The 18,297-nt window shown below is 37.9% G+C and overlaps 1 protein-coding gene across 9 annotated transcripts in view; it reads right to left on the bottom strand.

Annotated features, from left to right (window-relative positions):
- The window catches only part of LOC130930261 (adhesion G protein-coupled receptor L2-like), a 236,617-nt gene that overhangs the window by 78,602 nt on the left and 139,718 nt on the right, over nt 1-18,297 (bottom strand). For all 9 annotated transcript variants that reach the window (XM_057858087.1, XM_057858091.1, XM_057858090.1 and 6 more), the window contains exons 6-7: nt 13,138-13,440; nt 7,311-7,411 (exon numbers count right to left, since the gene is read on the bottom strand). In XM_057858087.1, the coding sequence (XP_057714070.1) occupies nt 7,311-7,411; nt 13,138-13,440 (404 nt within the window). The remainder of the gene's footprint in view (nt 1-7,310; nt 7,412-13,137; nt 13,441-18,297) is intronic.

The following is an 18,297-nucleotide window of genomic DNA, read 5'->3' as shown; positions in this document are numbered from 1 at the left end:
GAAGTCTACTACTTAAAGATGGCGGCTGTTTACTAACGGCGGCAAGTCTGTCATTTCACATCTAGTTCTCTATACATGTTCTAACGCCGTCGTCGTATGTCATTTCCCATCTAGTTCTATATATATATATATATATATATATATATATATATATATATATATATATATATATATGTGATATCTACCGTAGCATTATGTGGCCGTATGTTTGTAGCAACTAGCAACTGGGCGTTGTTTATAGCGGCTGTTGGCCGAAGTCAGATATTATTATTATTTTTTTTTTATCTAGGGCCACGAGTTGATATGATGATATTTATTTACCCTCGGTCCGTTGCTCATTGCGTCCCCAAGACCACGCTGAATGCGTTTTAGTTCCGCTTTATCTGGTCTAATTAAATAAACGGAACTTGGATGTTTGTGAATTGTTCTCGACATAAGCGGATTTTAAGGGGGAGGGCAGGCCCCCCTGGTGGCCGAAAAGTGTCACTGCATGTAATTGACTTTCCTATATACTATATTATATACATATAAATATATATATATATATAAAAGTTGTAAAGCAAATAAAACTGCAACATAAATTAATGAAATGACCCAAAAAAAAAATTCTTATAATGGGTCAAATTTATTTTTTCGAACAGATCATGTGACTAGCAACTTAGACTTAATAAATTAGGTGAGGGCAATTTTATTTTTCAAATGATTTTTTTGTTTGAAAATATTTTTTTGATTTAAGCAACTTTTTTTCGGATTAAATGATTGCTCCAATCAACTTTTTCAATGAAAAATTAAGTGTTCAAACGCAAATTTTTTCTATTATTATTATTATTTCTTTTGAAGCAACTTATTTTTTGATTGAATAATAAAGACAAAAATGTCCTAGCCAAAATGTGGCCCTAATACAAATCAACATTACTTCAATCAAAAAAGTTGCTTCAATCAAAGAAAAATAGCTTTCACGTGCATTTTTTTTTTTTTTTTTTTTTGAGTTACAAATTTATTTTTGCATTCAAACACATTTTTTTTTGGGATTGAAGTAATTTTTTTTTTTTCTGGTTGAAAATATATAATTTTGATTGAAGCAACTTGTTTGATTGAATAATAAAAACACAAATCCACCTCCATGTGGCTCTGCACAGGGAATACAATTTTTGACTGGGGTAACTACATTGTCACGACACCGGCGGGCGTACCATATTCAATGGATGACAATCTTGGCGAAAAGTATTGCCTAAGCAGCCTGATTTAGAATTCTCCTCAAGAAATACGCTCAATGTCAACTTAGTATTATAAATATTCTTGTAAGTTACTTTTATTGCTGACACTGCGTTTTGGGGTCATCAACATGTTGTGCCCCCCTGCCCCAAAGTCAAACTCCACCCATGGTTCTCGAATCTTCCATAGCCAAATCGCGAATAATCTAAGAATCGGAAATTTTGCACGCCTTTACATCCAAGTATAATGTCCAATGTCCAATGTGAAAGAAGCCGTTTAATTCCTGGGTCACAGCGCGAAGACTGACGACGTAAATATCATGGTGGGCCGATCGTCATTTCCTCTTTCTTCGCAGTAAGACAAAAAGCCGTAAACAAACATCGCGTTTACTAACATGGCAAAAAGCCGTAAACAAACATTGCATTTACTAACATTGCAAATTGGAAAGATAGCAAAATTAAACTGGATATGTAACGAAATTAAATTGCTACTGTTTCTTAGAGTTGAGGGAAACAGTCCATCGTCCATCTTTGACATTTTCTGATACGGTTTAGACAGACCAACATGAAGTGCAGTTGAAGTAAGCAGTGTGTAGACAAAGTTAAAACTGCAAAATTAAACCAGAGGAACCCACGGAATCTCCAAGAATGGATTCAGCATGACGTAGATGAGGCTCTGGGACTTTTTGTGCTGTGCGTGAAATTCTGGAAGCGCCTATTTATATGGTTGGAAGTGGAATGTTTTGATCAGCAACCAGCCAGTAGCTACAAAGCGCCAGTATGGACCCACCTCACCATACACCTTATAAGAAACAAGCAGCAGACAAGGATGTGCTTTAAAACGAAAGAATTCACCTTAAAGATTGTATGTTTGTTCTCATCACTTTGTTGATCGTTCGTGGACAAAAATCTAACCATCTGTTGTGTTAACACAAGGTGTAATAATAGCGATTTCAACCTGTAAACAAATGAACAATAAACGTGTAAAACTTGCATTTATACATTTAGGGTAAAAAGCCCGCGTATGACTTCTACTAGATGACTGTTTGTTTTCCATTTCTTTATCGTTGAAGCTCATTTAGCTAAGCTCAGATTTAGCTAAGATGTCTCAGCTGTGACGCAACACAGAATTGCAGTCAAATTCAACATAATGTAATTGTCCTATTATTGCTTTGTGGTGGCACTGTCTTGGTTCCACATCTGCCTTCATCAACACAAAATTCCCGTATTCATGTATTTGGACGCATTCAACTTTGTTGATGCGCAGGCATTAGATGCCCTGATTGAGTTTCCATCCACTGCCATTAATTTAATAAAATATAAAACTATTTTGGTTGTGGCCACTCTTAGCCATTTCTTCATGATGTCCTCCCATGTCGTGATGATGGAAGATGGATGCAGTAGGTCCAAATTGTCTGTTTTGAGGGATTTTGATGAGAAATGGCACTCCCGCTCTAGTCTTGTTTTGGTTAGAGAACGTGTAAAATGGAAGTCGCAAGCAGAATATGGAAGTAAAGCGGAAGTACCTCGGAAACTTGTGTCTTGGCGTCTAACTCATTTTAACTGAAATTGTATTGTCTATCACAGTCAATGTGAGTTTTTAATATTTTCTTCTTCTTTTACTACCAAAACACATACTCTGTCGATACTATACATACTGTATACCTGGGCTAAGTAAGTAGCCATTATGCAGAGAAGCAGTTTAAAAAATTAAGCCAGGCATACACCAGCCAGCATTGTTTAAAAAAAAAAAAAAAAACACCATTCCGCGAGGGCTTATTAGAACAAAGTGATACCATTCATCCCTAGTCGGTTCCAAAATGTAACAACAATCGGTCCAGTTTTATCATAACAAAGGAACAACAATCGGCACTGCTTAATTATGGCAAAGAACTGCGAAGATGCACACATGATTCACATGCAAATACGTCCTTTCCAATGGAATAAGAACAAATTTTCCCAGGCAATTAAAGGAAGCGAAATGTGTTTGTTGTTGCTCCAAGCGAGCTTTGAAGCTGTCGTCGGCGTTTACAATTTATTTTGCATCTGCAAAACTCTCGGCAACATTAAAAGAATTTGGAATAAGAAATGTTTAAAAGATACAAAATGATTTTTATGAGTCACTCTGCCTTTTTCGCCCCCACCCTCTTTACTTAAATCTGATACACAGTATGGAACGAGAGCGCGCTTCCCATTTGATGTGTTTGCCAAAATGTTTCCTGACAGCACTTGGGAACTCTGTCTGAACTCGCTACATTCAGGAGGTGTTTTTCTCACCGAGGCTTCCGTCAAATTGCACGGGGCTTTGTGCATTGTTTTGTCGAAAATCAAAGAGGACAAATCACTGAAGAAATAAGCTGTCGTGCTTTGATTGTCGCCGCCAAACGACTGCCTCCTTGACTCCAGACACCGAGCCTCGTTTGTTGCTTACGAAATCGCTAATTTATCGTTCTCAGATGTTTGCAAGCCTATGGAGGCCTTAAAGGGGAAAAATACTATTTTTGCTCTAAGCATACAAGCATTGGGATATCAAAGTAATACCTATAAAAGAGTAATCGGGGTTGAGACAATGTTGGATTCTCAATGAAAAAAAATCTTATTAAAATTGTATTGTATTGTGCTGTTATGTCACACAGGTGCAGTAGCAGGTCAAAAACAAACATTTTGAGGGTAAGGAGCTCGGTTAAGAGGGTCTCAGCAGGGTTCAACAAGCCAAATTTAGGACTTTTAAAGAGTTTTTTAAGACCACAATGACTAAAATTTAAGACCTGGTTCACATCGATACTGAAAACAAACTTACAAAAGATTTGAAAGAAAATTGGAGGCCTGGAATTATTTGCAAAGTATATGAATCTATGTTTCAAGGCTGTTTCACACCGTGATACAAAATGCTTAACCCAACCAAAGGCTTTTGTGAACCAAGTTTCCGAGTTTCCCTCCACAGGCTTCAACTATGCACTGAATTGTACGTTCTCAAGCCACAAATAGGTTCTGTTCATTTTTCTCCGGTACGAATAAGCTAACTAAGCTGTCAACACACAACAGCGCGAGTGCACAGCAAAACCTGTTTTGTTTGATAAATTCTGAGAGGGCAACACAGGAACCGTAATGTTAGGACTAAAAGCTGCTACTTTTTTCCTTCATTTTGAATCCTGCGGCTCATAGTCCAGTTCGGCTTATTTGTTGGTTTATTTGGGTTAAAAGGTAACACTTTATTTGACCGCGGCGTCATAACAGTGTCATAAGACAGTCATAATTATGACATGACACTATTATTGGCATTACTGAATGCTTATGACAGATGTCATTAAGTGTCATCCGGCAAATTATGTCACTCACTCCTTTTATGTCCAGCTTGGATCTTTTACATCCATTCAAAAGTAAGATAATTTACCGGATAACACTAAATGACATCTGTTATAAGCATTCAAAAATGCTCATGACAGTGTCATGTCATAATTATGATTGTCCAATGACAGTCATGTAGTGCCACTGTTAAATAAAGTGTTACCATATACCATAACTAGCAATTAATGAACAACTGGAACAGTAACTGAAAAAATAATTAGCACAAAACATATTGATTGTTATTTACATTTGTAGTGCTGCAATGCATGCTAGGAGGCATGTTGGACGACAACAGTGTTGACAGCAGATGACAGCAGATGTTGACCGGCTCCCCTAAGGGAGCATTGATGGCCAAATGAAGCTTCTTGAAGCAAGAAGAGAGATCTAATCACTTTGGCAGAGAAATTTAATATTGATGATAACTCCCAAACGGCTGCGCAGAAGTGAACCAAACTTCAGACAATGGTGAATTGTGTCATACTCTAGTAATTACATTTGGAAATTTGGTGGATGATTTGGTCTTATGACAGTCTTATGATGGCGCTGTCAAATAAAGTTTACTGGTTAATATCTTTTGGTGTAAATATCCCATAATACAGTGAGGACAGCTGCGGCTTATCCATGAACAAATGTCGTTTTCGTGTCAAATTTGGTGGGTGGCAGCTTATAGTCAGGTGTGCCTTTTAGTCCGAAAATTACGGTACGTTATAGTGTCCTCAAAGATTGAAACATTTAAAAGCGAGACTGAATTTTTTGGATGTTCTAAATAAAAATAACTTCAACAGATTTTTAAAACCTTTCCAAAATTGTATTTAGGAACTTTTATGAGATTTTATGAGAATTTCAGTAGAGATCGATCGGGTCCGATCACGTCATTTTCAAAGTATCGGGATCGGCAAAAAAATATCGGCCATGCCTTTTTTAATATATATACTGGACTGTCTCAGAAAATTAGAATACACAATATTCTAATTTTTTGAGACAGTCCTGTGTATATATACAGGACTGTCTCAGGAAATTAGAATACACAATATTCTAATTTCCTGACTGTCTCAGGAAAGGGCTAAAAATAACAATATTCTAATTTCCTGAGACAGTCAGGAAATTAGAATATTGTGTATTCTAATTTCCTGAGACAGTCCTGTATATATACACAGGACTGTCTCAAAAAATTAGAATATTGTGTATTCTAATTTTCTGAGACAGTCCAGTATACATATAGTTTTTTATTATTATTATTTTTTTTTATTAAATCGTTTTCTAATTGTATTTAATGTCACAGACATAATATGTTACACTCATCCAGAGTCTTTAGTTTAGGCTTAAGATAGGATTATCGAATTTATCCCGATAACGGCGGCAATTAATTTTTTAAAAAATGTGTCACATTAAAATATTTAACGAAAATAATACATGCGCTGCATGACCCTCTCACTCATTGTCGCGCTCAATCCGTTTTACTTATATAGAGAGATAAAAGGCAGCGCAAACTGAGTAAAGTGAACTTTGGCAGCCTTTGGAGCCTTTTATTAATTGGCAAAAGCCTTGCAATCCCTCTCCCTATGATTAGGAATATCATGGTAAGCAAAGTGGGGAAGCAAGGTGGCAATTGATCATTGTCTTAACACCTAATGTTATTTCCCAACGCAGAGAAGATATAGCAATTGGTAGCACGTTGCACACTCATGGTTCCACTTCCCATCATGCATTTGGGACGGCCACAGTATCACTTACTGAAAGCTCAACAAATACACTAGATGGCAATATTTAGTCACAATATACAAAGTCACAAGTCTTTCTATCCGTGGATCCCTCTCACAGAAAGAATGGTAATAATGTAAATACCATCTTGAGGATTTATTGTCATAATAAACAAATACAGTACATATTACATAGTACAGTACTGTATGTTGAATGTATATATTCGTCCGAGTTTTATTCATTTTTTTGTTAATGCATTGCCAAAATGTATATGATCGGGAAAAATTATCGGGAATGATTGGAATTGAATCGGGAGCAAAAAAAAGCAATCGGATCGGGAAATATCGGGATCGGCAGAGACTCAAACTAAAACGATCGGGATCGGATCGGGAGCAAAAAAACATGATCGGAACAATCCTAAATTTCATACATCTTAAGGCCTTAAATTCAAATGACTGGATTTGAGACATTTTTTTTTTTTTAGACAGATACCCTAGTTAAGGTTTTTACAACTAGTTGATGTTATATTGCAAAAAATAAAATAATAAAACAAAACCCCTGAGAAGATTATGTTTTGCTCTGTCTTTATGACTCAGGAGTGGAGTGATTTGTGCTGCATTAGTTTTAATAAACAGGACTATTTTGTTCAACAAATCAGTTTTGTTAAACCTTGGGTTATTATCGTTAATATGTTTGATTAAACCAGGACTGACTGGTGTTATTAAACTAAGGTTGATTGGAATAACTTTGCTTTAAGTACCGGGAGACGATTGGTGTTACATTGGCGTTTAAAAAAGATTATTGCTTCATAAACCAGGGATGATTATTTTAAAATTGGTGTGATAACAAAAACAATCGAGAGAAAAACCCTGCCTTCCAACATTACTTTTTCACTTGCTGTGATCCTGATGGCATATGAAAATTCAGTTACTGCTTCCATCTTTTCCTTTTTCAGAATACATCCCTTTTTGTTTGTTCTTCAGCGGTGAAACATTATTTCATTTACAGTTATCTAGGGCGACTGGTGTTCTTTTTTCTTTCCCTTACTTTTTGTGCCACTTGAGTCACCCAGTGGGAAGTGCAGTTGCTGAGGTCCGGGCCCTTGGAGCACCAGCTCCCCGCCACCGTGCACAGGAAGGAGGCAACACCTGAGGTAGCAGAGAGCAAACAGACATTGGAAGGAGGCCAAAACGGCAACGCTCGGATATTCTCGCTTAGCTTTCATTCACACACAGACACACTGATCACACACGTTGCTGCAGGAAACTAAGTGTTCATTTGCAAACATTGTTAAAGCCTAGGCAGCTTTGTAAGGTAAGGGAAAATAATCACAGAGGGGGTATTCTTCACCAGTCTGCTTTAAGTGAAGCAGAGGGAGAAACCCCAACAGTTTCCACGCTTCAATATGGGAATAAAAACACGAGATTACAGCTAATGAGTGCCTATTCTCTGACAACAATGACAACATGTGTAGTCCTTTTCCCTTTTTAACCCTCGTCAGTCAAAACAAATCTCAATCCGGCTTTGATCTGGCGATTTTTAATTTGACAGTGCTGTCAGTGAGTGTGTGTGTGTAACGGGGTGCGAAGGTAACTTTCTGCGCGGCTAACTTGATTGTCAGCCCAGCCGCATAATGGCCATCAGCGCTCCATCGCTGCTGGCTTTGATGTCGGACACTTTTAGCAACTGGAACTAATTCTTATCTAATATGACCGTGCGGATACACTCATGCAATTACGTCTCCCAGATAGCAGAATTAATGGCGCTTATCACGAGGCTGCGGTTTTCTGTCCACGCACTGCTGCGTTATTTTTACCCAATTTACATTTTCTCCCAAAGGATATCGTTACCAGGGTAAAGCTGTTGCTATTATAAAACCTTTATTAACTGCGCACTGTGCAGACATTTTTTTAGGGAATGTCTCAGCATCAGAGTCATTTTTATTGCATCTAAATGGAGACATTTGCTTTACAGTGAAAGGCGACAACCATTATTCCAACGGAAAATAATACATTTTAGAAAACATGTCAAATGTAAACATCTTTTAAAACAAGCAAGAAATAAAATAAATGGTATAGTTTTATCACAACATTTAAATGTTGTTGATTTGTTATACTAAACCATTGCCAGCTGTTGTTTATTTTAACAAAACTGCCAATAGATACTGTTATTAAATGAGTCATATCATGCCATGTTTTTATTTTATATGCTAAAACAATGACTATCATGCTGTGCAACCTCAGGTGCATTAGACATCCAACTGTTTCCATATTTTCAGTATGCATATTTAAATGATGGTTCATGCCTAACATTACGGGTCACTATCCTTTTTAAAACTGAGAGGTATTTATTTATTGACGACTGATTAATGCAAAAGGCTGCAATTTTGATACACTCTTTTGAAATTAACACATTTTCCACTCCAATTACCTTTAACTGTATTTCATTTTTTAAAATTATGATGATCAATTATTGCAATGGATGTCCTCGATTCGATTACGTGATCGGAAATCGGGCCGATTGGGCCATTTTTCAGAGGAGCGGAATTGGATGAAAAGGACTGGGTTTTAATTAAATGAAGAATATACAGTATACATATATGTATATATTAGGGCTGTCAAAATTATCACGTTAACGGGCGTTAATTAATTTTATTAATTATCACGCTAAAATTTTTGACGCAATTAATTAACGCGCTCCCCCCGCTCAGACAGATTTAAATGACAGTACAGTGAACTGCTTGTTAATTGTGTTTTATGGAGTTTTGCCACCCTCTGCTGGCGCTTGGGTGCGACTGATTTTATAGGCTTCAGCACCTATGAGCATTGTGTAAGTAATTATTGACATCAACAATGGCGGGCTACTAGTTTATTTTTTGATTGAAAATTTTACAAATTTTATTAAAACAAAAACATTAAGAGGGGTTTTAATATAAAATTTCCATAACTTGTACTAACATTTTTCTTTTAAGAACTACAAGTCTTTCTATCCATGGATCGCTTTAACAGAATGTTAATAATGTTAATGCCATCTTGTTGATTTATTGTTATAATAAACAAATAGTCCTTATGTACTGTATTTTGAATGTATATATCCATCTTGTGTCTTATCTTTCAATTCCAACAATAATTTACAGAAAAATATGGCATATTTTATAGATGGTTTGAATTGCGATTAATTGCGATTAATTACGATTAATTAATTTTTAAGCTGTAATTAACTCGATTAAAAAATTTTAATCGTTTGACAGCCCTAATATATATATATATATATATATATATATATATATATATATATATATATATATATATATATATATATATATATATATATATATATATATATACACATACACACTGTACATGTATATATGTTTTTTTAAGAAAATATGTATACAATTTATTTTTAAGGGCTAAAAATAACAAAATAATCCAGAAATACAATTGCATTGCCAAAAGAAACAAAAATACAGAGCTGAAACGAATACTCGAGCAACTCGAGTGACTTGAGTTTAAAAACTGATCCGAGTAATTTTATTCACCTCGAGGAATCGTTTAATTTTACCAGCTCTAAGCATCATGTTTTGCCCGCTGACGTCACGTGCGTAGAGGAAAGAAGCAATACAAAAAAAAAAAAAAATTATTGTAGCGGACAGCCACAACAAACTACGCCGACGTTGCTAAAAACTACGCCCACATGATGCTAGTTTGGTAGCAGGTAGTGTCCAATGCGTCTCATAGATATCGCATGCATTTAGGACTAGATGCGAAATGACAGACTTGGCCGCGTCCTGGCAGCGTTAGTAAACAGCCGCCATCTTTAAGCAGTAGACTTCTCATCACAAATAAATATAACGTTACTGTCACTCGCTCATGTAACGTTAGCCCTTCGGAGGGCTAGGTTTCTATTGATTATGACCACTGTCGATGCGTGGCTCTCGTGTCTTACATACAGGCTTTATTTTATCTGTAAAAACAAAGCGCTGTAGAGTGATGAGGGTATAAAATTAAAACATAATAAAGCTGGGCTGCGGGAGGAGGGATGGGCTGCGCATGGCCCCCCACCCCCCCGCCCTCCCCGGGCTGGCTGGGTGGGGGCCTTGGCCCTGGGTTGGCGCCCGCGCGGCTTCTCCGCCCGTCTGCGTGGCTGTCGCGCGCCCGGTGGGGCCTGCGTGCTGCTGGATGTGGTAGGGCATGCTCGGGTTGGGGGTCCCGGTGCCGGGATTGGCGATGCGGCGGCGTAGGGTTGGTCGCCAACGGGCTTACACTCATAAGAGATTCACACGATTACTGGGTTCTAGATCACAGAACTGATTTGTGTACACTCTACCCCTTTCAATCACTTAGCTTATAGGCTTATAGACACCCCCACCCCCATTCTCCTCTTTCACTGGCCAATAGGCCCCCACATGGTGTAAACCGGAAATACATCTCGCTGACGATAGCACCAGCATATTAGTAACTAGTTTAGATGTTCAATGTATTTCTAGTTGTTGTTTGTGTATGTGTTTCTTTTCCTTCTTCTCTTGTATTTCTTTTCTTCTGTCCCCCCATAATCCCTTCCTGTTCGCTGCTTTGTCATAATAAAAAGGTATTTTGAATGATCACAATGGGAGTATGTCAGACTCTCAATGTGAAACAATAAAACTGTTCAGAATCCGGGCACTTAGACTTCCATTCTCTGTGTCAAACAGCTGAACAGGACAGGTTTTAAAAAAAAAAAAAAAAAAAAAAAAAAAAAAAAAAAAAAAAAGAAAAAAAAAAGCTAACTGTCAGTTTTGGCTCAGTAGTCATTGCTGAATAACACACCAAGTAGCACTGGTCCCTAATGTGCTTCAATACAGCAGCTATCATATATTTATTTTGAACACTGCAAAAATCCTATCAGTACTTACAGTTTAGACTAACTTAAAACTTAACTAGAACTTAAAAATAGCTTGACAAGTTGACACAAATGGAAATTAAATTGAAACACGTGGGAAAAACACGTAGCTTTCAAGTAATGTGTGTTATCAAGCGTGATTACATTTTTAGGTAAGAAATATGTTTTTTTAAAATTTTTTTTTATAAGATCTAGAAGTTTTTTGAGTGAAAGAAGTGATTTTTTTTCTAGTCACATCTTAGATGCAATGCTTAGATGCAAAAAAAAAAAAAAAAAAAAAAGACTCAAATTAGTTCCAGTGATCCCTTGCTACTTGATGCTTAAAACATCGCACCCTCTGTCCATCGCGGATTTTTTTTTTTTTTAATTTAAAAAAAAAAAAAAAAAAACAGGATTTTATAGAGATGTCCCATCCAATCATGTACAGCCTCTCACTCTCCCTGCTGAAGCGTTTCTTTCTCACCAGGCAGCTCCAGGTTGTTAAAGTAAACGATGAGTGACAAGGGAGCTGCTTCAAAGTAGCCAGACAACTACATTTCAAAGGCCGCCGCCTCATTTAGCTTTTTAAACATTGGCTGTAGCCTCTATGGTAACTCATTGTGTTGTGTCGTGTGTTGGTCTAAGCAGCATGAGCTGATTTGAGAGGACGCACTCGATGAAGAATTTAATAAAGAATTATACTTTGGGGAAAAAAATGGAAAAAAAAAAAAACGTCTTAAATGTATCTCTTTCCAATGCTGTATTTTAAGCCATAAGAACTGTTGTGTTTGATAGAACAACATGTCTATATGCTGCCATAGCAGATTCATGGCGCATTAAGCCCCCAAACTGTTTTTAATTTGTCCGTTTTACCCTGACAACCCCAGTTTACAGACGTCGCACAACTGCTTTTGTTTCAACCCAGCCATAAAAAGAAGGTAAGTAGTTATATTTGTTCTTCGAAATGTCTGTCATTTTTAGCTTGGAATCATTAATTGATGTCTAATATTTAGTTTATTAAAAAAAATAAACAAATAAAATTATTCACTTGCATTTAAACGTTTAAACAAATTATGTTACAATAATTAAAAAAAATTAAAAAATTGTGTCTATAAATAAGTCACGGATATCTACCTCATAACTATCGCTTAAATATATTTTTTTATTACTGTTGCATTTTCCCCAATATTTTAGATGATAAATAATCGATCCAAACAAAGAAAAATTAAAAAAAAAGTTTAAAAGGGTAAATATATGAAAAAGAAACTCTCGACCACTCCTTGATGTCTGCGATGTCTGCATCGCGACCCTTGTTACATTACCATGTTTCACCACTAAAATCCCCCCAAAAATCTGGCTGTGGCCATTCACAGCTGTGTCTTGACACTCGGTGAGTTTTTGGTGGAAGAGGCAAGTATGCGATCATATCTCGTTAAAATCATGGCCTCTTTAACCATGCTCTCACCTCCAGTTAGGGTTTTGCGGTTAAAAAAAAAAAAAAAATTAAAAATGCCCTCCCGTTCAAAATTTTTCTTCCCCCAGAAAATTGAGATTTTAAGCTTTCCAATGATGTATCACACATGCATATAGAACAATTTTGAAATTTGGCCAAATTGGGGGTCTCAGAGCGGAACTTTTTTTTCTGTAAATAAGCTACAACTTTACTTAGGGACCACTTGGGTGGAAAAATATGTGATCGGGACATCCACAATTATTACTGTGAAAGGACCAGCAGAGGATGTACTTTCTGTGGCTGCTCAGGAACCAAAGCCATCAACACTTCTAACCAGCAGAAACTGAATCAGTCCTGTTATCATCCATCACAGTGTGCTTTGGTGTTGCTAGAAAGAAGGAAAACAATTCAAGTGGCAAGTGGTGAGTCCTAGGCCACCCGCGTGGGCCATGGGTGGTTTAAAAAAAAAAAAAAAAAAAAAAAACTAAAATAGGTTTTGAAGCAGAACAAGAGAATAAAACTTCTTGCAGCAAAGTCAACAATAGCACATGATGGACTAACCTTTGGTTCCTTTAGGGCAGGGCCTTTCCACCGTTGAGCCTGTATGGGACTGTGGCCAGTCGATACCCCGCCGCCGGGTGGCCTCACAGAAGCGCCTGGGTGTGGGGGGTAAGTCCGGCACGGCAGGTTCCGCCGTAGCCGAGCCTCGGATGTCCTCGAACGGATCCCTGCCATCCCTGGGGTCCGCTCCACCCTCTAAGGTAGGGTCACCTTGGCTCTTTGCTGTGGGCGCAGCTGTGGCCGCCAGGAAGGTGGTGGTTCTGGCCGGTGGTTTAGAGACCGGAAATTCACCCACTGGTGACACTGAATTGAGAAAAATGATGATTTTAGAGGTCGAAGAGTATACTGGCCTTTAATTGTACACATTTTTGGAGTTTTTGTTTTGTTTTTATGAATCAGAAATGACTGTTGTTACTTTGTTGTTATTCTTAAACGTGTTTCAACAGAGATAATTACAGTCACTATCCATTTTTGAAGCTGTTGGAAGGGAAGTGTTTATTTGAAGGACGGTAAATGCTCCCCATCCATCATCTGACATTTTTTCATTTCAACCAATAAATAAGATATTTTTGACACATAAAAGTGAATACTTCCCTGACAAGATTCGCTACCTTGAATTGATTAAATGTCAGCAGTGAAGACAAAGCGGGCTTGCTTTTAGTTTTTTGCTTCTTTTTCTCTTTCTGTACTGGCAAATGCAATGCTCCAAACCCCACCCACCCTTTAAAAAAGTACGCCTCAAACAACAGCATCTACATGATTGCATAGTATTGAGTCTGCAAAGTCAATCTATGCATTACAAGTGCGCAACATGCATGCTAAGGCGATTTGTTTGCCGCATGGCGCAGGTGCCGCCAAGATGAGATGCTATCTCCTGCAGAGAGCCTGGAGATAAACAGGAAATGAGAGCAGAAATTGGGGCAGAAAAGGGTGGAAAGCAGTCGGATTGGCCGATATGAAGACAAGAGGCATGTGGATGGTCACTTGTCTCTTTCTAGCTACAACAAGCAGATTGTATTGGCAGATAAAAGCAGCTTTCCACAATGAGGTCTGGCCACGGGTGCCATCTTCAGCTTCCCAAGACGATTGTGTGAAAATGCAATATCATGCTATCTGACACTCCATTATCACACACATATCTCCATTTCCTGGGGGACGAGGCCCACCGTTGCATTCACACTAATCAGCCTGGCAGGGGAATATTTGCTTTTTCATTCAAAGTGAAATATATGAGTTTATTACAAAGCCGATGGGTGGTGGCGGTACCGGTCACGAGGCCACAGCTGTTCGCTATGAGGAAAATAAATAAAAAATCCCCGGACCACCCCATAGAAAGTCACAGTTGTGACATTTCCCCACAGCAACCTTTCTGCTTGGCGGGAGCTTTGGCTAATTACCTTACGCTCATTCAGTCATTGTGTGTGTGTCAGCCACACTCTCGCAGGTTGGCCTTGCCAAATGTGGCCGCCATGAAAGCCTGTGTGCGGAGGAGGTGAGGGTTACCGTAGTAAAACTCTTCAGTTAGAACTGATAACAGTGTAAAAGAAAAGCCTGGGCGGAATGAGGTGAGTATTACTAAATAACATCAAGAAAACGGCCGAACTTGTCAGAGATTTAATCGTACTGTGGACAAACTGTACTCCACAAACATAGTGGTAAACAGCCCCAATGTCATTCTCAACTTTATGGTGAGTTGATATAGCATCTAGCTCTATATTTTGTTATTAATTAAAAAAAAAAAAAAAAAAAAAAAATTCCAATATTAGGTCAGGAATGACATGGAACCTATGTTTGATCCCCAGAATTATTACTAACATAGATGGTCACACATCTGCAAGTCTTTAGTAAGTTTCAACAAGTGCCTAAACCCTAAAGCATGGGTGTCCAAACCGGGTCCTGGTTTTTGTCCCTACCGATCGAGCACGGACTGTTGAACCAATGAGGTTTCTGCTAAAACAAGCAGCACCTGACAACCAGTGTTGTAAATCTTACTTTAAAAAGTAATTGAGTTAGTAACTCAGTTAGCTCAACGTTAGAGTAATCAGTTACTCGGCAAAGTAACTGACGTTACTTTTCATGTTCTACATGTTATTACATGATCCATTCTATAACTCAGGGGTTCCCAACCTATTCCACTAAGGCACACTGTGGGTGCAGGATTTCATTCTTACCAAACAAGATGACAACACTTTTTCCCCAATCTGGTGTTTTACAAGTGCAATCAGTTGATTGCAGTCAGGTGTGGCTTGTTTTAGCAGAAGCCTCATTGGTTCAACTGTCTCTGCTGGATCGGCTGGAACAAAAACCAGGACCCACAGTGTGCCTTGAGGACTGGGTTGAAAACCCCTGCATAACTTATTTCACATCAAATATGTTTATATTACATGATTGGATTGAACTGTCTTTTTCATTCCCAAAAAAACCATAGGTCAACCTTTTTTTTTTTTTTTTAATTTCAACTATAGCCTATAAGAGTATAATGGTAACTTTCAAATGCTGTGGGAAAAAAAAACATTTTTCATGGTGTACTGAACAGTGACTTGTGTGTACGGTCACACCGTATCTTCTATCTTTGCTCTAGTTGTTTTGATTAAAAAAAAAATAATAATAATAATAATCACGTGCGGTTTATGGATACGTCATACAAGGAAAAAAAAAAAAAGCCTTTTTCATGGTGTACTGAACAGTGACTTGTGTGTACGGTCACACCCCTAATTTATAGAGATAGATTTATTTTTCAATAAGCAGGCTCTGAAACTCAGTCCTCTTCTATCTTTGCTCTAGTTGTTTTGATTAAAAAATAAAAAATAAAAAAAAATCACGCTCGGTTTATGGATACGTGATACAAGAAAAGTTTAGGGCAAGTGACTATTTTTGGTAATAAAAAACAAAACAAATTATCATTATATTGTAGCATCTACAAGGACAACGCCCACTTGGTGATGATAATGCATACTAAACAGGAAAACAGTCCATTATTTTCAATTAATTGTACCCACCTGAACACTAACTGCATGTAAAAAAAAAAAAAAAAATGCTAATGCTAATGCTAGCAAGAACGCGAATGCTATGCTAACGCTCCAAGCCACCTAGCATCGCGTTTGCACAAAACACCTTTCTCCTCCTCCCCTCTCCCACTCTGTTCTGTCTGTGTCTCTCAGAAATCTCTCGTCATTCAACCAAATTGTAGTGTGGTCGATAGTAATTGGTTGACATGCACCCCCCTCTGTGTATTTGATTTTCATAAGTTTTAATACATTTTTGTGCTCTGTCAAATTCTTTTGTGTTTCCGCATTGCAATTGAAGTATCGTTTGTGAGACTTCTGAGAGCACCAAGGAGCGAGAAAGGAGAGAGCAGTTGTGAACTTGCGGACTCAACATAAAACAGCAAATAAAAGTTGAAATCTCAAGAGATAACTTGGCAGACTTCTTTCTTCTGTCGAGTTGCAACACTAGTTACGCACGCAATCCCGTCCTCAGTAACGGTAATGGCGTTGCAAAGATGGGAAAAGTAACTAATTAGATTACTCACTACTGACAAAAATAACGCTGTTATACTCTAACGTCGTTATTAACAACACTGCTGAGTACAATCAACTGATTACACTTGTAAAACTCCAGATTGATGCAAAAGTGTCATCCTGTTTTGTTGGATAGAAATCCAGCATCCATTGTGGCCCAGTGTGGAATAGTTTGAGGACCCTCTCCGTCTCCGCACTCATTTTTCTGATGTCTCAGGAAACACAAAAACCTGAACCATTTGTTATTTTTTTAATATTTACAAAAAATGTTAATCACTTTTGTAAAAACTGACTTTGGCAATAATTTAAAAAAGGTTACAATGTATATGCACAACAGAGGGTTGAAGATTGTGTTGTTGTGCATATTTATTTCATGACAACTTTTTCAACCCATGACATTGCCCAGTGGCCAGTTATCAGCAACTACTGGACTTGGCATTTATTGATATGATACATTTTTCTGTCATTTGCATGGCTCTATGAGAAGTAGGCTTGCATTTGAAGAAACATTTAACATTCCAGATTTGATAAAGTTATCTTGTAAACACAAAGCGAAGCACGCATTTGCACATCTTTTATTTTGTTTCGTTTTCCTGTCTGTTGAGTAATTTTTCCATTAGTGCAAGCCTAGCAGAAGTCCACATCCTGTCGCTGAGCGAGGTAATGGTTGAGATGAGTGTGCTGTGCGCAGCTCGACAATATGTCAATACTTGGCATTCTTTTACCTCCACAGCAGACGTAAGCGGCAGGCTGCCTCTCTAACAGTATGTGTTTACCGTACGAGCCCAGCTGCTGCCCAAAGCTATTTATGGGTCGGATCGATTAGTCTTCGGAAATGTTTTTTTCTTTTATTTTCTGATAAATCTACGCAGTGTTTTATGACGGACTTCTTCCTGTACTGCTGTGTTTTAGATCTCGTACCGGATTTCCAGAAAGGAGGCCGGTAAAAGTGCAACATGTAATTGCAAACTGCTTGTAAAACAAAGTGGATAAAGAAAAGCTAATGGAGTCTGTCAACCTTGAGGAATAAAAGCAAATCTCCCAGCCTTGCCTTGGAATAAGTTTAGACCCATACAAACTTGCAAATCATAATTTACTGTGTTGCTTTTCTTTGTCCTGGTCTATGTATGGCAACATGATGGTGCAACAAAGTAGGAAAAATGTACTAGAGTGTGGAAATTTATAGTGGTCTTGACAGTTGCTGGTTGATTTAAAGGGACAGATGTTCCAAGTATTTAAATATGCAATTTGCAATGTTTAGACACTCAAAAAATGACACCGGTCATAAGCGCAGCCAAATTGTGGCGTCAGTTTTACCTATGTGCATAAACATTGATTAACGTGAACACAGGCGCATGGGACAACGGGCATTACTGACATCACGATGAAGGGCGGGGATTAGAGCTAAAACGATTACTCGAATAGTTCGAGAAACTCGATTTTAAAACTTTGATCGAGAAATTTTCTCTGCCTCGAGGAATTGTTTAGTTTTGCCAGGTCTAAGCATGACATTTTCCCCGGACTTCTTTTAATGTGGCAAAAGGTCACGTCCGTAGAGGAAGAAGGGAGTGGCGGCGGATAGATTTGATTCCAACCCAAAAAAGCGAAGAGAAAGGCACCAAGAAAAAGTAGAAAAGTG

Source organism: Corythoichthys intestinalis, chromosome 14, assembly GCF_030265065.1.
Source record: "Corythoichthys intestinalis isolate RoL2023-P3 chromosome 14, ASM3026506v1, whole genome shotgun sequence".
In the NCBI taxonomy this organism is placed as follows: domain Eukaryota; kingdom Metazoa; phylum Chordata; class Actinopteri; order Syngnathiformes; family Syngnathidae; genus Corythoichthys; species Corythoichthys intestinalis.
Note: the sequence above shows the minus strand (reverse complement) of the source record. Positions and strands in the feature narration are given on the sequence as shown.